This window comes from Podarcis raffonei, chromosome 2 (genome assembly GCF_027172205.1).
Source record: "Podarcis raffonei isolate rPodRaf1 chromosome 2, rPodRaf1.pri, whole genome shotgun sequence".
NCBI classification, from domain to species: domain Eukaryota; kingdom Metazoa; phylum Chordata; class Lepidosauria; order Squamata; family Lacertidae; genus Podarcis; species Podarcis raffonei.
In genome coordinates this window covers 80,418,449-80,444,322 of record NC_070603.1, presented here as the reverse complement: position 1 = coordinate 80,444,322, position 25,874 = coordinate 80,418,449, and the positions used below count along the sequence as shown (strand labels likewise).

Below are 25,874 nucleotides of genomic sequence, written 5' to 3'. Positions count from 1 at the left end.
CCACTGTGTATGCTACCCCTAGGAGCTATTTCAGAGAAGTTCGTTTTGCCTGCTGATTCTTGCATCTATCCTCAAGGGTTGAGGCTATTAAGTACATGTTAAAAGATGCTGAGAATAGTAAATCATCTTGAAGTTCTCAGTGTTTACATAAGTGGCCTTTTTAATGTCTTTTTCTTGTCTGGTCCATGTCTTGGCCTGAGCTCAAATCCAGTCCTAGTCCTAAACTAAATCCTGCTGTCAATCCAATGTTTTCTGTTCCCGATTCTATATCCTTGTTTTCTGCAATTCTCAGAACTCTGTTCTCTCAACAATTCTGCAGTAGTGAGCCAACACCTCATAATCAATAACAGAAAATGCCACAGAACTGCTGGTAAGATTGATGGGGCACACTGAGCTTCACGTGGAAATGACAGGTGCAGTTCAGCTCTCCATAACCAGATAATAATGCCAGGCTACAAGGTTTCACTTTAACGACTAATTAACTTAAAGTAAGGCAGAGGGAAAACGGAATTTAATATATGGGGTGGAGAAATGCACTTTGCAAAAAAAGGGGAAGGAGGTAAATCAAGGAAGCCCAACCACAATAGTTTGTGTTCCCTCATGTGAACTTCTGCTTCCCTGCCCACAACATGTGCTACAGCAATCTTGGTATTTCATAAGGTTGCAGTCAAAATCCCATATTCTGAGAAGTGAGCTTGGAACTAAGAAATAATGTTGGTTTCTTTTGCCCTTAACTGTTGCATGAAGTAGAGCACTTGCAGGAAGCATGAAATATAAAGCGCAAAAGTCATGCAGTTTGAGGATGGGAAGAGCACCAACTTTTAGACTAACCATGAGAATTGAGCCCATAAATGTGGTACACCCTGCATATGCAGAGTGTCTTTACAATCTCCGAATTTGCCATGTATTAGGTAAACTGTAGGTGGTGCTGTATATCTTTTAAATACCAGGTGCAAAGAATGGACACAACAGAAATCCTCCTCAAAATGTATCACGTATGATACATTTATCTCTGATTATTCTCCTGCAATACACTGGCAGAGCTGGCACCCTCCCCACCCCTTGCCACTGCCTTACAGATTAGGCAAGTGGAAGAGAGTTTATCCTTAGGCAAGTTACAACAGAAGAGATGGGAAAACCAGACGCTGTTGGCCTGCAACCCTCATCACCTCTGACCATTTAGATTCCTCACTGACGGCAGCCTAAGCATCTTGCACTGCCCGAAAGGCTAACAAATTTAAAGCTGCATCTCTTCACTGCACTTCTGAGGAAACATGCATAGGGTCGTGTCTATTAACGATGCCCTGGTCAAGTCTCCACGAGACTCCTCGGCTGCTTCTAACTCCTCCTCAGCACAGCCGGCTGCCAGCAGCCTTTGTCAGAGTGAGACCAAAGCCGCGGCAGCTATCAATTCTGGCGCCTGCAGACTTGAGAGGAAGGTGGGCGGGTTTTAGCTCCGAGGAAGGACGCAGAGAGGACGGGCGAGAAGGCAGTACGTGACTCGCCGGCCAGTCCTCGTTCCCTCCGAGCGGGCAAAGCCGAGGGCGCTCTCCCATTAGGAGAGGGCGGAGCAGGGGCCAAGGAATTTGAGCATCAAGCAGGTAGGGTAGGCTGACACAGGAGCCCGCACTCCTCCAATCAGAAGACACGATCTTGCACTAGGGCGGGGACACGGGCTGCGTGCTCCAATGACAGCGGGCAAGCGTGGGAGACGGACGGGTCACGCTCCTTCCCTTAACTCGGCACACGCCGCGGGGGCGGAGTTCTTCCATTCTTCCGAGGTGGGGGGGGCGGCGTCATCAGTCTTTTTTTCCCGTGATCCACTGCGGGGAAAGGCGGTAGCGCTGCTGCAGGAGCAGCACCATCGACGGCGGTTCTTCCATCCGGGTCTTGGGTGGCGCTGGGTCATCCTTTTGCAGGTACCGGTGTGTGTGTGTGTGAGAGAGAGAGATGGGGGAATAAGGGAGGGAGCGCTGAGGGAAGAAGCAGCAGCGGTCTTTCCACTGAGGGAGCCGGCGCTGTTCTCGTGCGCGCGGGAGAGGGAAGAGCCCCTCAGGTTACCCCCGAGCTCCCCGCTGCGGAGGAGTGGGACAGAACCTCCGCTCTCCCCCTCCGCGTTCCAGTCACAGATCCTCTCCGCCTCCTCCTTCCCCGTCAGCTTCTCTAGCCCGCTTCCCCGCTCTCTTCCATTCTCTCTCCCCCTCCACCCCTCCCATTGCCGCCGCGCCTTCCCTGACAAACCTGAGGCTCCGGGAAACCCCGCCCACTAAGCGACCGCCGATTGGCTGCTCGGCGGTCACCCTCGGTTGCTGTTGGCCGAGGGCGCTTGGCTTGTACGTGTCGCGTCACTTCCCGTAGCAAGTTCGCGGTGGGCAAGAGAGAGAGAGAGACCTTGGCTTGTGTGAGGGCGGGATGGAAGGGAAGAGAGAAAGTGGGTGGGGCGCGAGGTGATGCTGCGGCGGGGACTCCCGAGTAAGATGGGGGAAAGCCCCGCCCCGTCTCTCTCCCTCTCGGCACCCCTTTTTCCCGCCTACTGCCGGCCGAAAACCGTCGCTGCTTCCTTCTCGCGCTCATCCTCCTGCGCGCCCCCCCCCTCGCCGCTTCAACGTTCCCTCCCTCCCTCCCATTGGCTGGAACGTTGGGCCCCGAGAGCCCCTAGGCGAAGAAAGGCCTGCGAGGCGGGCGCCCCCCCCCCGGGGCATTCTACGGTGGACGGGAGGGAGGGAGGCAGGGGAGGAGCAGGAGGTGGGCTGTTTCTTGGCAAGCGGCTCCCTTACCACGAGGCGCGCCGCCTCTTCTTCCCGCGCGTTCTCCTCCCTCCCTTGTGCCTGGCATCGCAGGCTGAGGGCAAGGATCGTGCGCCCGCCGGCTTACCTCCGAGTAAACCGCCGTCCTAGCACCTCAATAGCTCTTCCTTCGGCATCAAATGCCCGTTCTGAGACTGGCAGCAGAGTAGGGCGGGACTGCGGGGTGGTCTCCTGCATGTCCTTGGGGGCTGGAAGGCTGCATTAACTTTGTATGTGTGTGTATGTACCGGTATGTATGTTAACTTTGGAAATCGGGGAAGGTGAGTGGCTTTCCCATGCTGTGGCCGCTGACTCTCTTTGTTTTACCACCGAGTTGCTGGTGGTTAGGAGGGAGAAAGGGTAGGACGGTTTTGGAAGGTGGCACCTCTGGCACAGCTTAATCCTCAAATTCCCAATTTTAGATAGTGGCTTATGGCAGTTGTTAGAGCTACATGTTCCAAAGCTTCAGACCTCTTCCTGATATGTGTTTTGACCCTTGCAATTCTGCTGCTGGGCTGCATTCCTTGTTTCCCATATCCCATTTGTGGGTAGGTAGAAAGGTTGCAAAGCGACTCATTCGCTTTCTCTGGCAAAACATAAATTGCATTGGTAGGAAAATATGATCATGTAGATTGACAGTCTGTAATAATATCTGCTTCTTTACAGTTGAGGAAGGAGAAACATTAGCCTCAGATGTGGTGACTGGACTTGGCATTGAAGATGATAAAGGAAAGTACTTGGAAACAGTTTTATGGGGTTTGTAAATCCTTGGGGGTAGTTGGTTTGTTAAGCAGTTTGCTGAACTTCTCCAGCTGTCTTGTGTGTGGGAAAATGGGAAGACAGAAAGCACAAAGTTTCAGAAGAAGGGAAGGAAGCTCAGAGATGATAGACTTCAGGAAACAACTGCCTTCTGGGATACTTGAATAAACATACTGTAGATTGTTAGAAGCAATTTATTTCTTTAGAATTTGATATATATTTAGTTGATAAAATTGTTATTACCAAACTACATTTCATTGATGGACATTAATCAGTTGAAAGTGTAATCTGTGCTTAACGTTAGGTCAGATAAAATTGAGTTTATGAATGGCATTGATAAACAGTATAGAGGAGCTAGTGATATATCTTTTATATACTTGATGCGTTTTGTAGTACAGTCCTCCACCAACCTGATGTTCTCCATGTGTTCCAACTGTAACAGCTATAACTCATTGTCCCTGACTAATGAGTGTGCTGTTTGGGGGCAATGTTCATTGAGAGTCCAAAAAATCTTGAAGGACACTGGGCTGGGGAAGGCTGCTGTAGTGCTACACTGCAGTAAAATTTGTATTTTCCTAAGATGCAAGTGCTGATCTATGTAAACATAATAAAATTGGCTTTGATGCTGGAGACGTTCATTCAGTTTTAGAACTTGCAAAACTGAATATAGGGTGCTTGAGACAATTCCATCTCTGACTAAGCAGGGTTGGAACTGACAAGAAGCTAAACAGAAGACTGGAGAATAAAGTTTGTATAGCAGCTTTCACAGTAGTAGTTGGGTCATTAAATTATGTGTGTTTCAAGAAATAATAAACTAGTGCAAAGCAGGGTAAAACTTTGCAAGGCAAACTAGGGCCAAATGGTTACTTTTGATTTTAACATGAATTAATTAATGTGAGTTGGGTTTAGTCTAGACTTTGGGCATCTGCCTGAGAACTCATAGATTATGACGCCAGTGCTGCATCTACTGTTTCTCCCAGCCTGGTTCTTACTGCTGTTAAATTTCTTGGAGTAACACATTAGGGTACTGTGGGAACTCCAAATGGTCAGTGTTTCACAGCCACTTTAGATTATTCCACTGCTACTGCCAGTAAACCTGTTTTGGGTGTGTCTCCATTGGTATACTTCCCCCATCTTCTTCCCAGGGCATGTGGGGATGGCAGGAGGCTTTTTTAGGTCTCATCTGCCCTGCGAACACTCCCCCATTTTCCTCTCTGCCTTTAGAGTACTCACAGTGGAGGCCTAATACTGATAGTCCTCTTCATAACAGCTAAGATGGGACTTTTATTCTGGGAATGGGCCTCCCTCTCCACCTGCAGAGGGAGATGTGAAAAATTTTGTTGCTATCCACACAATAATACAGAATTGCTTTAAAATATTTTAGGTACTATTATTTGAGTCATCATCAAGGCCCAGTGCTTCAATTTCTGTGCATGTCTAATGAGAACAATTTAAGAAAATGCACAAGAAATTGTAGCTGTTTTAATTTAAAAAGCAGTTGTTCAGTAAGGAGATGTGATTGAATCATACTGTAAAATAATCATTTTAAAAGTCAATTTAACTGCATATGATAAATGCTTCCAATTATTTTTGTTCCGAGTACTACTTATATGGAGTAGGCTTTTAGAGATTTAGATATTGCTGTGATATAATGCTCTAGAAATTTTATTTTAAAATGTATGTTATATTTCCTTGCTTTGAGGGTAGTGGGTTGCCTCTGTTTCTTCTGTGAATGGGAGAACTCCTTACATTAGTGCAAGGGATGAATATCCAGAGAAGGCTCCCAAAGAAGAAAGAGGAGGTAATTTTTTGTTGAGTCTTTGTAACCTTGCACCACCTCTTCTACTGTTCCAGAAGCTCTCTGAAAACCAGAATTTCGGAGAGGAGAAGGATTAGTAAAAAATCATCTTGCCCCCTCATCTTCCAGTGGGTGTATCCTGTGGATAGAGTTCCACTAATGGGAACTCTGGATTCAAGCCATTATAACTAATAAACCCCCCACAAATAAGATGGCAACGTCATTCTATTTTCAGCAGTAAAGAGAAATTAAACCAAATTATACCTTCTTTTTGTGCTGGTATGATTTAGCCATTAGAAAAATGTGGGATGATATTTCCTAATAGCTTATCCCTGACTACATTGAACAGAAACCGGTTTCCTCAGAAGCCTTCCTTGGTATGTCATGAAGAGCTTCATATAGCAATCAGATATTTTTTTTTATATTCAAAAGCTGACTACATCATAGAGATTTTTGGCTTCTTCCAGTAAAGGAGTAAGAATGTTCTTGAGTTCCAAAAATAGGAAACTTAAAAAAAAACGTGTTGCATTTAATTACATTCCAAAACTCACTTGTCAAATTCTTTGAGTATAGGCACTATTGATTTCTGAACTGCATCTTCCTTTAGAATAAGCTGGAGGATTTCCTGCACTACTTGTGTAATATTATGACACTTACCATATAGTTGAAGTTTATATTTTTTGGAGGGTTTTTCATTAACCTTTCTTCCTCCTTTCAGGTTTGAGTGGGGAACAGGAAGAAGAATATTGTATTGTAGTTCCTTTGCTTGAACATTTACAGTCTACTGAATCTTGCTATCCAGAGAAGTGTCTACGGTTTAACCATTCTTTTATCCATCAGCTATTTGTTGTGTGTGTGTTAAAAAGTATTTAAATGACTTGACCTATTAGAAGCATTCAGGTAAACTTGTTCTTTTTAAGAACATAATCAACATACCTTAAGTGAAGATACCTGCACTGTGGGATGAGGTAGTAGGTTGTATAGTTTTTAGGGTCATACCCACCACTGGGAGATAACTATACAGTCTACTGTCTTTCCTAAAGAGGCAGACAATCATCAGTGATATCTGTATGGCTTTATTACTGGCTATACGATTACAACTGGGATGGCTGTAATGATGGCTCACTGGACACACCTGTCAAGGAAATGTGGACTCAGAGTTGGATCCTGAGGAACATGAATGGAAGGAAGCTTGTGGAAAGGGACTTCTATCATCTCCTCCCCATCTGTTCCTCCTTAGAGTCAGGGAGCCTTCTGAAAGGTGTGAACTGTAATGTGGGGAGCAGACCTGAATTAGCCAGAGGCACCTTGTGCAAAGTGTGCCTTTACCCAATGATGTTGTTTTCCCTTCTCTGAGCCAGGGCTAATAGGCAAAGTTGAGGCATCCTTCTCAGGAGGCAGCCCCCACCTCATTCTCCCAAGCTAGTCTGCTGCCCTGGGCGAAATAAAGGAAATGGTTCCAGCAACAGTACTGAAGTAAGATGTGCCTGCCAGTCCAGCTGGATCTTTATATGGAATGGAAGTGTATCATCCTTTGTCTAGGGCAGCACATTGTCTTGGGCTGGCCCACTGGTGCCCTATTCCACACTGTTCAGGATATCTTTCCAGAAAGGCTTTTTGTGAAGCACAGGTGAGAGGAGATGGAGATGTCCCCATCTGCAAGTCTCAGGATCCAGTCCATGGGCAGGTAGACTCAGAACAAATTAACTGGAAATAGAACCCTTCTAAATCTATTTCTCTTATCAGGTTGAGGTAGTAGATTGTATAGTTGTAGGGCAGTTATTTTGCCCTCTTCAGGAGATAACTATACAATCTATTGCCTTCCTTGAGGAGTAAAAATTCTGCAGTGTTTTTGCTGAGTTTACCAGCAACCTTGGTGGGACCTCTCTTAATGGAAAATAAATGCAATGATTTGCACAGAAGATCTGTAACTAAATGCAACTCTATTTTTCAGCATTAATTTGATTGTTTCAGGTATCTGCATCTTGAAAATATGTGCCACTTGGTTTGATCTGAGTTGGATTAAAAAAACAAGTGTTTTGTTTAAGTTTAATTGGGAGGATATTAAGTGTGTATACTATTAATGATATAACAAAGGACTAACAGTGAATGGCTTTGTACTTATGTAGCAAGTGGTTCACCTTCTATAGTAACTGAACACATACATTTGTGATACAACATCTTACCTTTTGTTATATAAAGTTTGTATTTCACTACAGCTAATCTTTTTCTTTTCTTTTTTGAAGGATTGCTGAAGAAGTGGTGGGTTCCTAGGAAGAGGTAGTAGGTTGCATAGTTTTAGGGCAGTGGTTTTGCCCGCAAGGAGTTAACTATACAACCTGCTGCCTTTCTTAGGGCTTTAATATTACAACAGGATAATATTGGCTCAGTTTTAAATCTTCCTCCACTAGGTTGTGGTTTAAGGTTTGGAAGACTGGCTAGAAAAGTTTTGTTCACTGAGTAAGCCAAAAAATGTGGGGAAACCTTGAGCTACCTTTTAGCCTTCAGAATGTATCCTTGGCTTTTTTGCTAAGAGAATTCTATGGTACAAAGTATTCCATCCAAACTGAGTAGAAAAGAGAATGGTGTAATGGTTTAAACTCTTAAGGCTCCAAAGTGTCATATGTTTAAGAAGTACTTAAGTAAACTAGGCTGCTCAATAAACTGCTTTGTAGTAGTACATTCTGTTTCCTGTCTTATGTTGCCTTTCTCCAACACCCCAGTAGATAAAACTGAAAAATGAGATTTTAATGAACAATATTGATTATCTAACTGTAGAGTTCACATGTGTCCAATTTTTGAACATGGCATTTTGGTAAGAGTCTGTGTAATTCTCCTTGAAGCAGCTGTTCCACATAAGCTGTGCTGGCCTTACTAGGGCCTTAGAAATTGTGTGGTCCTACCCCCACATTTAGGAGTTCTCACATGTCTGCATTGTTTAGCTGTGAAACCAACTTTGAATGAGGGTTTTGTCCAATGCTGCACCTATGGAGTTTTGCTCAGGCAACTGGAGATCCCTTGCTCTCCTGCTGCACTCTCAAAATCTCATCTGGAGCAGATTGAGAGTGTACAAGCACTTCAGTATTTCAAATTTCAGCAGTGCCCTGTGCCAGGCCAAAATTTGGCGCCCCACCTCTAGCCTTCAATTCTGATCAATTCACTACTTCATAGTTGCGGTGCCCCGCTAGGCGCCCTTAATCTGCCTCTGATGCAAGGGGGCTGGAGGGAAACGTTCAGTTTTTCAGAGCAGCAATGTTGGACATGACCTTGAGTGCTTTATCTTAGAAACTGAACTGAGGTGTACACTATGGTAGATTGAACCCATGTTACTTCCCCCCGCAAAAAAAAACTTCAGAAAATATTTACTAATCTGGTCCATTGTACACTCACATTATATCTCAGCATTTAATAAAATTACTGCCTTTTTCCAGACTGAGATGGAATTTCATGAAAGTCGTGTATTTTTAAAGAGCAAGGAAAAAGATAACTGACAACCACTTCAATAGTTTATTGTTGATCTAAAAACATCAAAGCTTGGATTTCACTGCACGCTTTTGTTTTCAAGTGGCATGAAATGTTATAAATCATACTGACATTTTGTCTCTAGATTACACATGGGCTGCATCATGTGATGATGAATTCACTTTAGAGTTAATTGACAGGCAGACAAAACTAACACGACTGTAAAATGAGAGAAACATTAAGTCTTACAAGTTAAAGGAGTATGCTCTTAAGATGTCTCCATTTCCAGCCACCACACCAACAATGCTTACATCGTCACAAGCCACACTTCTAAAGCCACTAGAAGAGGAAAAAATATATAGCTCACAGTACTTGGCACAATCTAGTACTTACATTTAACTACTTCGACATATTGAAACAAACTCGTTCTGTTTTAGTACGAGAAGTTAAATTGCAGGTTTTTGAGATTTTGCAGTGGGTTTTTTATGTTGCCCTGCTAAGCATAGCCCCAGTTTTGCCCTGTTTCAAAGCTGAGTTACTACCATCTTTTTTAAACCTGAGTAGTAGGTTAGTTCTGTGTTCATTACAACAGAATTGGTTTATCCCTTGGCTGTAAGCTTCACTGCTTGCAAAGATTAAATTGGGGGATAAGGAAAGCCATGGATGGCACAGGCAAAAAACAGTGCACATAGCTTTTATCTACCCCTCATGGTCCTAAATGGGGGAAAGGGGATGTTGAATGGGACTTTGTGTCAAGGGGTCCAGTCATAAGGGAAAGCAAAGCAATCCCCAGAGCCTTTGTATAATTCACATATCACTGTCTTTAAACCCTGGCCCATAGCTCCTATGATCTAGTATCACTATACTTTAGACTGATTTTCAGAAAACAATTGATCTGAAGTCTTCCATATAAATACAGTTCAAACTAGCATTTGGGGTCACAGATGTGCTTTTATTCTCAAATCTGCCTTCTAATATAGTTGTATTTAGCAAGAAAGTGATAGGTGCTCTCATCTTAACTGCAATTTGCAAAATGTTTCAAACTTACTTTGACCATCTGTGGGATCCTCCTAGTAAGTGGTAGCGACCGTTCAGCAAAGATGATTTGTTGTCATTTTTCCAGGAGTACACACGAAGTGAGAGGTCCATGGATGATGTGACAACGTGAAAAGGATCCTGGTTGGGGGTGGGTGGATGCAAATTAAAGCCTTTTAGTTAAAGAATATTTAGTGTACAGAACAGAAATAAATAATAGTAGTAGTAAGTAATAGTAACTGTATATACCACCCAGATTGATGTAATAGAATTGTGGTGATCTTTGAAAGCCATTAATTCAGTTCCTGACAGAGTGTATAGTTTCAGCTCTGGTCCAGTTGCTAAAAGAATAGTTTGTTTGCCAAATCCTTTCATAATCGTCTCTCCAATCCGTAGTTGTGCTGGTAATGTGAAGTCTGCAACCTGCCGAGCTTTTGCATAAAAACCATTTTAGCACCGAAATTTCTGCTCTGTTTACTGTGAAGAGTACTGCAACAGTGCTCACCAGTATATTAGTCAGGTCACGATTCTCTGAATTTTGAGCTACATATTGTGTATTGAGAACATCATGCTGATTCAGACCCAAGCTAGCAGTTCTGTCTATTGTGCTGCTATGGACAGGAATGAAAACAGATAGGGAACACTTATTAAGAAAACAAGTTGACTAAAGAAATAAATTTGTCAATTGGGTATTATCTGCTGAGCTTGACAAAACACCACTATATAAAATTAGGGACATAGGAAGGCCATTGGTCTGTCTAGTTGTGTCGTCAACACTGGCTGGCAGCATTTCTCCAGATTTTCAGGCAGTTGTCTCTGCCAAACCTATGTGGAGAAGTTAGAGACTGAACCTGGACCTTCTACTTCCTACTACAGCACATGCTCTAGTACTGAACTGTCCTTTCCCATGCGTTTTGTTATTCAGCTTTGACACAGTGCAGCCAAGTCCCTGCTTTTATGGCTTACCATGCACAGAAAGACAAAGGCTGAAATCCCTTCCGTGTCTATTCAGAAATAAGCCCCATTGAATTTAGTGAGCTTATTTGCACATAAGTGGGTTGGAATTGTAACCAACATTTCAAAACAAATATGCTGTTCCTCTTCACCTATACAAGAAAGGTCCACCTGACAATTCATTTCCTTTTCAATAGCAATTCAGTTCGGGGTGTTTTCTGGATTGCTGCTGAATAAAAGGATAAATTACCTTCTGCTAGACAACAGTTTGATGAAACTTACCTGTAATACTCATTTTATATTTAGACTTCTTCTCAATGTGTATATCTAAGCTCACAATGTGAAAATTTCTCTCTTCATCATGCAGCACAGCTACTCTTGCGGGTTCTGCTGGTAACCAGCAAGTGTCAAGGCACTGACCTCTGATCGGAAGAGGACTAGATAAGAGTTCATCATCTACAGAATTAGTTGCAGAATGTGTATAAACCACCTGTTACATATACAAAAACAAGCATTAACACACAATAGCTGGGATCCAAAGAGCTGCTTATGGTATACTTGGATAGCCCAAGTGAGGATTTTCACTTTGAATTTTATGCAAAAAATTATTTTGAACTTTGAATTACAGAGCTTCATGGCACATCACAAATGGTGTTTGAGACTTCCTTCAGGGTTGCATCCCTACAGGCCCTCCAAGTGTCTTGCCACAGGGTTGTGAGGGGGAATGACTTAGCCATTGTGGATCAAGTCATACAAGGTTCAGGCCTCTCCCACTCCCCATATCTCTGGAGAGGCAGGAAGGGGAAGCTCTGCTAACGGGACATTTTTCTTTTGCCCAAGTAAAGATTGCTCGTTATGTGGCATGGAGATTTGAGTGGAATTTTGTTGACAACAATTGCAAGTTTATGAGGAAAAAAGAAGCCACAAAATAGTGGTAACTTTGCTAGGACCAACTAAATGCCACAACACAGTGAGCAAGTTTTCAAGCTCTCCAGAACTCTTTAGGCTAGATGGGAAGCCTAAAGGTGTAACCTCATGGAGAGGGGGAGGGAAGGACACAAATACTAGGCAAAGTGTTGACACACCAAAGTAGTTTACAGTTTGTAACAGTCTTAAGTCTAAAGATGATGGGTTAAATCCAAAATTGCATTCAGCGTTACAGGTTGTTTCCGTTTGAAATAGCCATGTGGAATGGGAGGAAATCAAGACTGCAGCATGCGGGGAAGGAGGAATTTAACCCTTTCTCCTGCACCACAACCCCAACTGAATCCCTACCACAACCCTGAAGTTGACGTTAGTCTCAACAAATGCTCAAATGATGCAGCATAACAGTACCTTTGGTGGTAAAGCATTATCTGTAGGGCGAGCAACTATCCATAGACCATCGGGTGAACAAAGTAATGAATTTATGCCACAGTTTTGGAACAGTTGTGTGGATGAAATTTGGCTTAAATCGGCAGCTACTAACGTACAGAGTTTGCCTCCTCCAGTGCCTACCTAAACCAAGGAAGGAAGCACAGAAAATATAGTTAATGATTCCTTCGCAGCGACATGCAAAAGATTCAACTGTGGATTACCAATTTCTGCTGAGTCACCGATTGCTGGATTTCTTGCAAAAACAATGGAATAGCTCTGATGCAGCCCTGAGTTGCAACAACTTTAAAAAATACTATTCCACATTTTTAAGCAGGCTTTCGGCGAGCCAACAGGAAGTTTGTTTCAAACTGTCAGTCATGCTACACTTACCGTTAAGAATGGCTTGCTGTTTATTGTGTAGGCAACCACAGAGCATGATGCGGATGATACTGAAAACGTTGCAAGCTCTTCCCCTGTCTCTCCATGCCAGAGTTTGATTATCCCATGACAGTCTATTGTAGCCACCAATTTCTCTGAAGGAAACGTGGCAATGTTTTGCAGTCCATTTTCCTGCTGGGGACTTGACCAAATCTGTGTACCCTGTTTAAAAAACACAAAATGGTGCCATTCGTGCCTCACTTATTTCCAATTCTGTATTATCTTCAGATTATTTCATTTAACACATCTGTGTTATGCATGGCATGCAGTCCTAACCGCATTCACCCAAGACCAAGGCTAGATATGCTTCAAACCTTTAAAGCACATACCCCCACCTGAGAATTCTGGGAACTGTAGTTTACTTCTACAGACCCATACTTCCAAGCACCCTTAAACTCAACTCTCAGGATTCTGTGTGTGTGGAGCAGGGAGTACTTTAACAGTCTGGTGTGTATGTTGCCTAAGACCCAACTATACAGATTTCTCTGATGGTGTATTTTCAAGTATGTTCTATACGCCAACTTTTTTCGGTGTGGAGTCGGTAAGAAAAAAAGGAAACGAACACATGCTGTAGAAAAGTTTGCGTATTTGTTGCTTGCTTTCACCTTTACCTTGTTGAAACATGTTCACTTGATTTATGTGCACATCAGAACATAATGAGTCAGTCTCCATTGTATTTCAAAGTCCTGACGTGCAGCCAAAAATATTCTAACAGAATTCATTTCAAATAAATGGATGCTTCCTTGGTATCAGACTTTTGTCCTCCATATTGCCATCAACGTCATGCCAACAGTCTTTTAAAAAATGCCATGTCAATTTCTGGAATTTTAGTTTTTTTCCTTTCTACTTTCATTGGGCTGCACCCAGCTTTGTCCTGTGAACAGAAGGGCTTCTTCCAGGAAAGGGGTTGAGATTCAGCAGAGGGGGCTCCCACTGGAGGACAGGAAGTTGCCATTTTCAACCATACTCCCCCCGCCTCCTGCACTCCTAGAAGTCATGGGCATAGCCAGGGGGTACAGGTAATCAAGGAAATAAATAGAAATATTTAACTAAATGACTAATTGTGTCGCAGATAACTCGATTCTGCCCCCTTAAAATAAATCCTGGCTACGTCCGTGCTAGAAATGCTTTTCCTGACTGCAGGTTCCCTTTTAGCCCTTTCTCCAGCAGGATAATCCGTTTTCCACCCATCTCTCTTTAAATATCTCAAACAAACAGCAACTGCCTTGAAAGGTGGCAGATAAGTGTCGTAACTAAACAAACAAACAAACAAAAACAAACAATTTGAGCTGCCTGGGCTTTCCTTCCTTTTCCTCTTTGAAGTAATTCTGAATATAAGTGTGATCACCCCTTGGCACCAATCAGAAATATTTTCCTTTTTTATTTTTTTATTTTATTAACGATTTTCTTGTTTTACAGAAGTATGTGTAATGTCTCTCGTATTTTTTCCATGTAACATTTTTACAAATCGGTTTCATTTGTTGAGACATTAGGGGGAAATAAGGGGTGGAGGGGGGGAAGATGGGTGGGGGTGGGGTGGCGATGTTTCTATTTTGCTTAATGTATGTAGGGTTTGGTGTCAGCATTGCTCGTGCAGGTTCTCTGCTGTTCATTTGTGTTTCTTTGGTGGTGAAAGAGGTTGGAGTTGGCCTAGGGTATGGTTGTTTGTTTGTGATTAGCTATGGTGATCTTTGTTGTTGTGTGATTTTCCTTCCTTACTAAAATCCACCATTCATCTTTTACAAGTTCTTTTGTCCTACCTCTTGGACGTTCCATGCCCTGACTGTGCCATCAGAAGAAGTGGTACACACAACAGACTTGACATTTCCTGTTGCAAATGTGTGTTCGTTCTCTGATAGGTAAGCCATACCAGTTATCGTTCCTATAACGACATGAGCAGAATTTTATTTGGAAATTTTAAAAAATTGAGCAGAATTCCCTTATGAAAACAACCATTAGTCTGGTGTGTTTTCTGATACTGCAGAAACGTGGCATATTATAAATCTGCAATAAACACTCAACATAATTTTATTTATTTAAAATCTTATAAACACACACACACACATGCATGTATATCTCTATACCACTTTATATTTTTAAAGAAAAAACCTCAAACAACAATACTCCAAACAATGTAAAAAAGTAAAACAATGCAATAGATAATAAAAGCAACATAAAACAAGATCATAAAAGAATCTAGAAATGGCTGGATGAACAAAAAGGACTTCAGTATATGCCAAAAATGTAAACACCGTTGCCTAATCTTCAATTACAAAAGCGTTCAGGCACATGCAATATACCAAACAGAAACATCGGTCTATCACATAACTCTAAAATAGCACCCTGAGAACAAAATGTACTATTCAAATGCACTATTCATTTTATTTCTCCCCAAATAAAAATAAAAGACAAGCTGCATATAATAATTATTTTAGTATACCATCATTATTCCATCCAGTCATATATTTTCATAACTCTGCTTCATTAAACTCAAGTATTTCTGATTTCAGCAGTGAAAAGGGATTTATTTTAAATACTTGCTCCATATGCACATCACAAAGTGGGACCATGTTTTCCGTCCAAATCTTCCCCCCACCCATTTCACCTCCCCTGTCAAATTAGTAAGGTTAGGCATCATTACTGCATATCAGATCTTTTTCAGCCACTCCATTATGGTAGTTATTTTCAATGAATATAAAAATAAGTAGAGAGGGAGTGATATGTGTTTCCTATTCCAGGAAATTAAATTATGAGTTTTTACCACACTTAGCCTACCTGTATGTCCTCTCATCGCTTTACATGTGTAGTCAACTGAAGGCCGTCCAGATATCTTTTTATGCTCAAGATTAGAGCGGTGCAGATAGTACTTTTTCCATGTCTGCATTCCTGGGATCACTGAGATATTGCAGAAGGCCCATCGTCTCAGACACATATTTCTATAAATTTAAAGAGTGGCAGATTTATATTGAAATTTTAAAATCCTTCCTCCAGAGCAGTTTCACTGAATGAGGCAGAAATGAATGACAACCATCATCTGCCGTCATTAGATAAAAAGCAATTGGCTGCAAAGTCTTCAGCTGGATTTCATTCATTTACATATTTTTACAATGTACGGCATTGCAAAAATCTGCTCCTTCCTCCCCATCGCCTCTCATCTAAAATTCTGATTCCAGCCTTCCTCATTTTGAGCTTTCCTACATCCTCTCCAGTCCTTTCTCCTCAATACAGAATTCTGCTGCCAAATAATTTATCTCTTTCATATCTAGCACAAACTCTTGTCTGCAAGTTTAACGCAGTGGCAGAGAACCTCAGGTGGGGGATCAAATGCAGCCCTCCAAGCCTCCCCAGACCTACCCACCCCTCTCCCCAAGCCCGATCCCTCACTGACCCTGCTATGTATCTTGTCCTTCCTTCTCCCAACCCATGTTTTCTGTAGCTATGTACACACTATACATTTAAAGCACATTTTAAGTGTGTCCCCATCCCAAGAATCATGGCTGAAGCTTTGGGAGGGGCAAGCTGTAGTTTCCAAGATTGAGGAGTGTGTGTGTTCTTTGAATGTGCATTAAATGCATGGTGTGTATTACGCATCATTCTCAGCTGTAATGAAGTTCCTCACATCCATTGCTTGCCACCCTTGTTTTGACTTTCCCCCAGATCTCTTTCTGTCTTCTAGCCATGTCCGTTGCGATCACCAGAGGGGACTTGGCTATGTTGTCCTTAACAAACTCTGCTGTTCCATGTTCGCGAATGGTGCTGTGTTCTCAGTAATAAGTAAGCTGAATGCACCAAACCCAAATATTAAAATAGATAAGAAGTGTACTAACCTCCAAAGAGAAGAGGTCTCTGCAGCTTCATTCCATGTCTAAAACGGGAAAGCAGGACAGGTTTTAGAGGAAGTTCTTCAAGATTCAGGTGACTGAGTCACATAGCAGTGCACTTGAGCACAGTGCTTGCAATTTCATTTATTCATTCAGCCAGTCTGTTATTTGTCTTACCTCAAAGTCCCAGGGTGACTTACAATAAAAGTAATAAAATACCCAACACACCACAGTAACAAGCAATAAATATAAAACAGAGCAATGAGGCTTACTAGGCCTCAGACTGCAGCCTTAGGCACGTCTTACTTCAAAGTACTAAGTTGGACATTTAAGCGTTTGTACAAAAAAGAAAAGAAAAAAGAGTTCTGTTTCAAGCAATCATAAAAGTGATATTCATTCAACAGGTGATGTTTTTCCTGTCATGCAAATACAATGATGGGGAAAACTTTTGTCAGCTTAACGTCTGCTTGTCACACAGGTGGCAAGAGGCCCCGAAGCATCGCTAGGGAAGTTTGCAATCCTGGAAGCTTCCCATTAACATCTGCAGAAACAGAAGCGCCAGAAGGACCATCGCTTGGATCAGCGGTTTGCGGTCTTACTGACTGCATTGCCAGCACTGCAGAAACATCGAGGGTGGGGCCGGCTTGAAAACAGAAAGCAAAGTTTCCAGGAAGAGCGCAGGCGCCTGTCTTGTTCGGGGGATTTCCACGGTGGCCAGGGATACTGTTGCGCGCTTTACTGAATCCAGTGTGTTGCTGCAGGATCTTCTCCCCCCTTTTAATAACTACTGTGTCACGACGCTGGACGAGGACACGCTGTCAGAATGGGACGTCCGGAATCCGGATCTCGCCCTCTTAAGTTCGCTCGTTAATAAAAGCAAGGGGGGGCGGGCAAAATTGTACAACGGGGAAGAAGAAGAAGAGGAAGCTGGGGAGAGAAGGCTTGCAGTGATTTGGGACGTTATACATCTATTAAAACAGGAAGATCGCGCTCCACGTATCTGAAGAGGTCGAGAGAAACTTGGAGCAAGCGCGCCTGCTACTGGCGCATTTGGCTTGGAGAGGTCGTTAAGGGAAGCCCTCTTTCCCCACTTCCCGCGATCGAAGTGGAGAAAGATGTTCTCTCCACCAGTGGCGCACGGGCGAATTTGGGGGCACTTGCAACCGGCGCTGCAACGCACCTTATTCACTTGGGCTGCTCTGAGTAGATCCGGTGGCTCCAGGTATGAGAACAGGTGGATGATGCAGTCCAGGGTCAGCGTCTCAGCGCTCATCTTCCCTCCGAGATCCCCCGCCGCGCACAAGCGGAGTCCGGACGCTCCTCTTCCCTCCCCGCCCCTGCCTGGTCAGCCTGGTAGCGAAGGCGGGGCGAGGGCGTCACGTTCTGTCGCTGCTGGCCTGGCGGGGCTGCTTGTCAATACTTAAAAGCTGGCAGGTCTCAACGCTGCTCTGCTGTTTTTGTCCCGGATCAAGAGGCATTTGTTGATTCTGGGCAATAGAACCCCTGGCATCCGCGCGCACGTCAAGGAAGCAAGCATCAGTTTTTTTAAAATCCTTGGAATTTATTGTATAGTGAACGTGCAATGTTAATACTCGAGGAGCTTTATCTCCTACATATACACGAAGCCAGCAAGCCCAACGGGCAGGGATAATGGGAATTGTAGCCCAACATTATCCCAGGGTCCCTATGTCTGCTCTACACACTTCTCTGGGAATAAAGCCAATTTTTAAAAAGTGGGACTGTACATTTCATAGAACTCAGAAGCTCCCAGTCTTTTCTAGATCGCGTTGGATCAACTTCCTATGAATGGTTAATTAGAAGCAAGTCTCACTCTGCAGGGGAGAGACTATACAATTCACTGTAACTGCCTCGCACAATAATAAAAAAGCTTGAACTTAGTTGGTGATTTAAACCAATCAGAGATAAATATGTTGATGTGTTCGTTCAGAGGGTTTTACATTCGTAGACATTCTCTGTTCCAGGTATCTTCAACCTTTTCAGACCTAGGCACTATTTTTAACCCAAACATGCATTTGGGGACTTTATTTCTTAATCTTTTACCACGTGTTTGCTCTTGTGGCGATCCACCTTGGATCAGGCCGCAACCCACTAGTGGGCCCCGCCCCAGCAGCTGAAGACGATCGCTCTACACACTATGCAGAACATCATTGTTTGAGACTCTGTCCTGCCACCTGATGCTCCCAAATCTTCCTGATGCAGCACACTTTACGCTTTTCTATACAGCTACTACGGCGGTAAACAAAAGGCATGAGATACAATTAATGATGCCCAAAATACCGCACTGCAGGGGTTGGATCAGATGAGCTCTTTGGGATCGTTTCCAACTCTACGATTCTAATACAACAAAGCAGCACCATAAAGGACCAAGAAGCAGCTTAGAACCAGCACGGGAGATTTAGCGATCATCTGAACTCTGGGCAATGTCCCGAGTAAACAAGGGGGATCACCCCGCCTCCCCTGCGCTCTTTCGCCCCGCGCGCAGAGAAGCTTGCGAACTGCACCCGGGAACCGGAAGCGTCGCAACACAAGCATTGAGGCGGCGCCTCTGCATTTGCGCCTCTACGCGCCCTCCCTTTCCTCTCCCCGGCAGACAAGGGATTAGCGTCTCTTTCGACTTTTCGAATCACCGAGGCCCGACGAGCATTCTCCGTGTTCGCAGAGCATCATGGGAAGTGTAGTTCTTTGCCGAGTCGTGGCGCTGCTTCCCTCACCGAGATGTTGGGATCCTACATATGGAATTACTGTAAACATTTCGCTCTTGGGGAGCCTTGAGTGTTTGCTTGGGTGCTTCGACGACCTGATCCCCTTTCTCGGTAGCTTTCAGAGCTAGGTGCCAGTAAGCTATTTTAATATAAGGCATCCCTGGCAATGGAGTTACACATGGAACAATTTTGCATCCCCACCTAGTGCTGTATTTCCACTTAGAACTGACACGTGCCAGTGATTTTTTTGTACGGCTCTATATTTAATTACAGGAAAGAGCCATTGTCTTTTTCCTGAATGGCACGCAATCTGCTAACTTTGGCTACAAACTGACGAGAAAAGTAATATTTTAAAGATTTCCCCCCCGTCCAGTTTGGCCCCGGAGGTGGGACACCACACGTGTGTAAATTGCTTAGTGGTGGGTCGTTTCAGAGTCACAGATGCTGGACCTTGTCCTTTTTGCCAAACTCCACACTGGAGAACAATTTAATGTTATCAAAGTTATAATTAACTATCGATTTTATTTTTTTTAGGTTGCAATATAACCCCGCTCACTAGGGAATAAATTTGACTGAACTTAGTGAGAATTACTTCTGAGTAAACACATGTATGATTGCCCTGTAAAGTATGCAACCCTATTCACTGTATTAAAGGCTATAACATTAAAACCTGTGTTATTTTTTCCCTTTCTGTAGTGATATGTGATGGAAACAGGAACAGAATCAAGGTCTTTTATTGCACTTAGTCATCCTCTTTGTCAGTGTAAGTTTTATTTGAGCTATATTTTTGCAAAGTCTTGAAGGTGTGTCTCAGTCTGAATGTTTTGGGGGGCGGGAATCTGAAAGTTCTTGGCATCCCAGCATAAAGTTTCCTTAAATAACTGCAACTCTCTGGAAGTACCTTAGTGCTTATTGTGCATTTCTAAGCCAGTGCTAGACAATAATAAATGAGGCAAATTACATGCCAGGATGTGTTAGTGATAACTGTTTTCCACTAGAGACAGAAACAGTGAAATTTTCCAGCACAACAGCAGTACTATTTTCCCCTCTCCTCCCTCAGTGAGACAACAGTAAACTCTGCCTGGCACAGACAATCAGCTGCACGCCTGAGAATATTCACTGAATCTGATAACATCCTATTAGTAGCCCTTGAAATGACCCAGCAGCTGAAGTGGGGGAGGTTCACCTAGGGAGGTCTAAGCATTTCACTTAATCTTTTCTTGTCTCTGTGTCCAAAAGGAAATCACATGTGTGGCATGAGCCTGACCCAGAAATTATTGCTGGGTGTAGGATATTTTGTGCAAATAAGGAAGGGCAGGGTCTGTAAGATGAATCACCAAAACAGCCATTATCCTGAGGAAAAACCTTTTGTGGGTGGATTTACGGTGATAAGTGCCCTTACAAGGTAACAGCGTGATCTGTCAACTCCCTTGAACTGCTGGAAAGCCAAAATTCATGTGCTACTGTAGATATTAATGGGAGGGTATTTAAAAGTAGAGCAGTTCTCTGGAAGCCCTCATAATTCATATAAAGTTAAGAAGTGATTGCTGCTTGGAATTGTGTACAGAAAGCTAAAAGAGTATTTTTAGGACCTTGCACAGAGCAAAAATAAATAAGAGAGGCACTTGCTATAATGGCAGGAAATAAGCTATTACCACTATTTAACTTTTGGCAAAGCAAAGCTGTTGAGAATTCCTGAATGTGCATGATGGTCTTAGATAAGGTCGAATCTCAAGGATGATTTCTCTTCCACCTGCCCCCGCTGAAAGCATGCGTAGGGGAGTCTTAGGAGTGAAGTAACTTAACAACCAAACACTTGCATTTCAAGTTCTTTAAGGCCAAGTCAGGATTTCAAAGCTGAGGCATGCAATAACTGGGAGATAGGCTGGCAGCATTTTGTTGTTGCTCCCCCCCTCTATTAGATAAAATAACAAATATTGCAATTTATGTGTATCCCCAACAGCATTACAATAATAATGTAAGATCAAGTTGTGAATATAACAAATACAAAGTAAAAGTCCAACAGAATTAGTCAACTGTAGCTACCATTAATGCAATGATTAATATGACTAAGATAAGGTAAGACAGGAGGATATATCAGGGTATTACAGCAGTTCTCATAATTTTCATTAAAAATACTGTGTCGAGTCTTGAAAATTAAATTTCATCCACAAGAATGTAATTTAATTTATCTTGCACTATGTTATTCCAAGAGACGTCATTTTTCTTTCCAGTGCAGTTATTGTCCTGTTGTCTGCCTTCTCCCAGCTTTGTCAGAAAAGGAACAACAGAAATAAGAGGCTAAGCATCTCCAAATTTTTGTATGCTTAAATGCTGATCCTGCTAGAGTTTAGGTCAGCATTTAGGCATACCAAAATTTGAAACTCTGTACCGCTTGTTTCTGGTCTTGTCCTAGGCATAGATGTCAAAATGGGCTATCCTAGCCAGTCACCTGCTTTGGCTTCCATGATGAAGTCAGACGAACAGCTACTACAGTGGTACCTCGGGTTAAGTACTTAATTCATTCTGGAGGTCCGTTCTTAACCTGAAACTGTTCTTAACTTGAAGCACCACTTTAGCTAATGGGGCCTCCAGCTGCTGCTGCGCCGCCGGAGCACAATTTCTGTTCTCTTTTTTAAAAAAAAATAATTTTTACTAACCGACCAATCAAATCAAATCAAATCACATCACATAAATTCCGAATTACAAAGCCGAATTTTAAATTTTTGTTGTTTTTTTAAAAAATATTTATTGAAATTTTCAAAAAATAAAAGAAAACCATAAAAAAAACATAAAAGAAAAACAACAATTAAAAACACTTAAAATTCACATCTTACTTTCAATGACCAATTTCCTTGACTTCCCCACACCTCCCCTTCTTGTATTGCAGTTTAAATTTTAGCTCAGCAAGTTCTTGTCCCCAAACTTTACCATATTTTCTCTATTCATTTTAGTTATCCAATTTTAACTTATAAACCTCAGTCTTTGTACATCAATACTTATTCTTAAAAATCTTTTTCTAAGTTCACCCCATCAATTTAATTAACCAACTTTAACTTAAGAACCTCAATCTTTATACGTCAATACTTATTCTTAAAAGTCTTTTTCTAAGGTCGGCCCCAATTCCCTTCCCTAAAATCCCCATTTTTATGTTAGTGGCAAAACCAAATTAATTAAAACAATATATAGTTATACACCCTTTGGATTCCCAGGACCCCACCACCCCCTTTTCCCGGTTTCGAACCCCATCAAAAAATCCATCAGTCCATCTGCAGTCAGCCTGGCGACCTCACATCCGAGGCTCTCAATTCTCTCTCAGTTCCTCTCTGCCGGTTTTTTTGATAGTCCTTTATATTAAACACCAAATCTCGAAGAAGCTCTGTCCCAATAATGTCCATGTTTCTTCCAGCCAGGCCTCCATATTTAAAAGTGGAGCCAAAATCTTGTTTCTTGCTTCTCTTAAGTCCAAATGTCCCAAAAGCTCCAGTTTCCACTTTAGCCAGGTTTGTATTCCATATATCTTCAGATCTCCACATAGGGAGATCTCTCCATTTCACATTCTTCAATTCAAACCAAATTTCCATCATCCTGATCTTATTTTCCTTTATATCCATCTTGGCCTGCCTCTGGCTCTCCTCAACCATCTGTGGCATTATAGCTCCTCCTTCTTTTTCCTTCAAATCATCATGTTCCTCTTCCATCACATTCTCAGATTTCTCAAATTTCTTTTCTTGTTCGGCTGCTGAAATTTTAAGGTCAACTGCAAGACTTTCTTGTTCATCTGCAAAAACTTGAGTCAAGTCCCTCCCAGGATCAGCAACTTTGTTTACTGTTCCCTTCAGTATTGTGACGTTATTAGTCAAAACATCACTCTGTTTCTGTAACTCTCCCAAGAGAAAAAAAGACCTCTCCAGTTCAGCCAGTATTTTTCCACTTTTATACCACCAGTATTTTTGCCATTTTTGTAATGTCCTAAATCCCCTCTAGAGGGATTCTAGTTTGTTGTTATCTTCCAGTTCCAACCCAAAAGTCAAATTAGTCTTTTCTCTTTATTTTTAACAGTTTGTTACCAAATTGTAGCAAAAATAACCAGCAAAGATAGCAAAAACAAAGTTCTCTTTTCCCCCCCAACTTTGACAGCTAGTTTGACAGCTGTCAAAGTCTTTATTTCTCTTCCGCAGGCTCTCCCATCGATCGCTCCCGGGTCTTGGGGGGGGGGGGGATGAATTCCGTTTTCAATGTTAGCTCTTATCCTCCAGCACAATCACTTAAATTGCCCCAACGTAGAGTTAATTGCTTTTCTCCACAAAGAAGAAATGTATTCTCACAACCTTAGTAATAAAATCCTTGCTTTACGATGTTTACAAGGCGGGTGGGCGGACCTCCTTTTTACACCTCACCCGATCGTGCCTAATTCCCAAAGACAATTTCCCTTTTAAGTCCAATTTCCGTATTACTCACGGGTTGTTACTTTTAGTCCAAATGTTCAAAGAAAGAAGTCAGCGCTCTCCGTCCATGGCATGCGGCTTCACTCAGCAGGAGAAGCAGTCGACTCACAGCACCACGCCACTCTCCGTCCCCCGTTCCGGAGCCTTTAAAAAGGCTCCTTTGCGGGTCGGGGGGGGCGCAAATGGTGCCCGCCGAGTCACCAGGTCCACAGGCTTCAACGCCTGTGGTTTATGAGGGTCCCCGCGTCGCCGCTGCGGCAGGACCCAACCCCTGCTGAGCCGATTCCCTCCGGAGCTCGGAGGGAATCCGCCATTGGGCGATGGCGCTAACCCGGAAGTCCGAATTTTAAATTTTTGTTGGGGGTACCCATATTTCAAGTTCCGAAGGGGATTCCGATCATCTTCTTGCTGCTGCATTAATGTCCACAAATCTGTCCAAATAATGTTCATAATTCTATCCAGTCCTATCTTGCTGTTTCCACATCTCATCTTATTCATATATTTTTCTTTTTTCTTTGTGATCTCTTCTAATAATCTCCTTAAACAGGTAAACACCAGTTGTGATCCTGTGTGAATTTTTCCGTTTGTCCAATCACCATATCGAGATGGTTTCCATATGTCATCACTTCCATAAATAAAAGCACTCACTTCCATAAATAAAAGCACATCATTAAACTTCGCAAATCTGTCGCCTTCTTTAGTCCTCTGTGGAGGCTTGCCCGCAATATGAAAACAGATCCATTCCTCCTCCCAGACATAAATCTTTTGACAGAACTTGCCAAAATGGCGATGCTATTTTTTACTGCGTCATCCCAAAGCTCTTATACTTTCCACGATCTCCTTAAAACATGCTTTTGGTTAGAAATTATCTCCACACAGTCTTAAATCATCCACCTTAAGTCATTTAATCGGCATTACTGACTTGTGGGGGAGATTCTTGGTTAATCACATAGAAAAAAGAAAGGAAAGTCCCCCCCATCCAGTCCCGTTGCCGACATACCGAGCCTTGGTGTGTCTTCTCATGATATATTCCTGTTTATCCGACCCGTCTTCTTTCTCAGAGATCTCTTCAATTAGCAGTCTTTACTCCCCATTCTTCCTTGAAATATGTGCATTTGCTTCATTCCTAATTGTTTCTTTTGAAGTTGCTGCAGCTAGCGGCGCGAGTCAGAGACAGTGTCCAGGAGAGCCGAAGTCCACACAAGGGCTTTCTGCCTAGTGCCCCCACCCCCTCAAATTCGGGGGTGGTATAGGGCACAGCAGGCAAGGGCAGTCCCCCCCATTCCCTTGGGGGGGCAGGGAGACTGCTTACTCCCATCACAGCCTCTTAATTACCTCGTGTGGGTCGGAGAGATGTTATTGTCGGCCATCTTCCAATGCGCCCCTAGTGGCCCCCCACGATTTCTGTTCTCATCCTGAAGCAAAGTCCTTAACCCGAGGTACTATTTCTGGGTTAGCGGAGTCTGTAACCTGAAGCGTATGTAACCCGAGGTACCACTGTATATCAGTGCAAATGCTTGCGTCTTAAAATCCTTCCAACTATTAGCTCCCTTTAAATGCAGAGCATTGTCAGGAGGTAGGTGCATTTTTTGCCACAATGAAGTACCTTGAAAAATCAAATCAATAAAGGCCTCCAGAAGCCCTTGTCGGAGGCTGTCCTCTTTAGATTCTTTCCTGGTTTCCTTCCAATCAGCTTCCCCTGGATGAGTAATTTTGTTGTGTCTGGATCATTCAGTGACTTGTGCAGAGATTGTGGCAGAATTACCTGCCCTTAGCGGGATTGCACCCATAAATGATTCATGCAGGAGCACTGTGGGTAGATTCCTCAGGCATGAGGTAGAAAAGCTTTATTTATTATGATTTAAGAGAAAACTGCCTCTGTGAGAGACAGTGTGAGGTAGGGGTTAGGCACAGGAAGATCCAGGTTCATATCCCTATTCAGCTATACTGACTGTCACCAGACTGACTTCCTTCCTCCTGGTTTGCCTCATGGGATTTTTCAGATGCTAAGAGAGGTGGAAGAAACATATGGGCCACCTTAAACTTCTTGGAAGAAGGACAGGATATATAAATTGGTTAAGCAGCCGAAAGCTGAGGGCAGGAATACTTGGACAGTTTTCTGAATGGAAGGTTGTAGAAAGTGGAGTCCTCCCTGCCCCCTGGCCCCAGAATCAGTATTCGGACCTGTTCATAAATGATCTAGAGTTAGGGGTGAGTAGTAAAGTGGCTAAGTTTGTACTATGGTATATTTTGCTATTTATTTTTAGAGTCACTTTAACAGGTTGGTTATTCGA

The 25,874-nt window shown here is 42.9% G+C and overlaps 1 protein-coding gene and 1 long non-coding RNA gene across 2 annotated transcripts; one reads left to right on the top strand and one right to left on the bottom strand.

The window, feature by feature from the left end:
• The first annotated feature begins 1,828 nt into the window (after positions 1-1,828).
• Positions 1,829-8,023, top strand: LOC128408288 (uncharacterized). The gene is made up of 4 exons (XR_008329022.1): positions 1,829-1,919; positions 3,453-3,720; positions 5,253-5,346; positions 6,062-8,023. It is a non-coding gene; the product is annotated as an uncharacterized LOC128408288 (long non-coding RNA).
• An 813-nt stretch (positions 8,024-8,836) lies between these two features.
• FBXW12 (F-box and WD repeat domain containing 12) lies at positions 8,837-17,811 on the bottom strand. The gene is made up of 10 exons (XM_053377755.1): positions 17,590-17,811; positions 16,416-16,453; positions 15,364-15,524; positions 14,349-14,470; positions 12,541-12,750; positions 12,130-12,291; positions 11,077-11,284; positions 10,090-10,271; positions 9,854-9,981; positions 8,837-9,144 (listed from the first exon to the last, which is right to left on the bottom strand). The coding sequence occupies exons 1-10, from the start codon at positions 17,680-17,682 to the stop codon at positions 9,051-9,053; spliced, it is 1,398 nt and encodes a 465-aa protein (XP_053233730.1). The 5' UTR covers positions 17,683-17,811; the 3' UTR covers positions 8,837-9,050.
• Between the last annotated feature and the right edge of the window lie 8,063 nt (positions 17,812-25,874).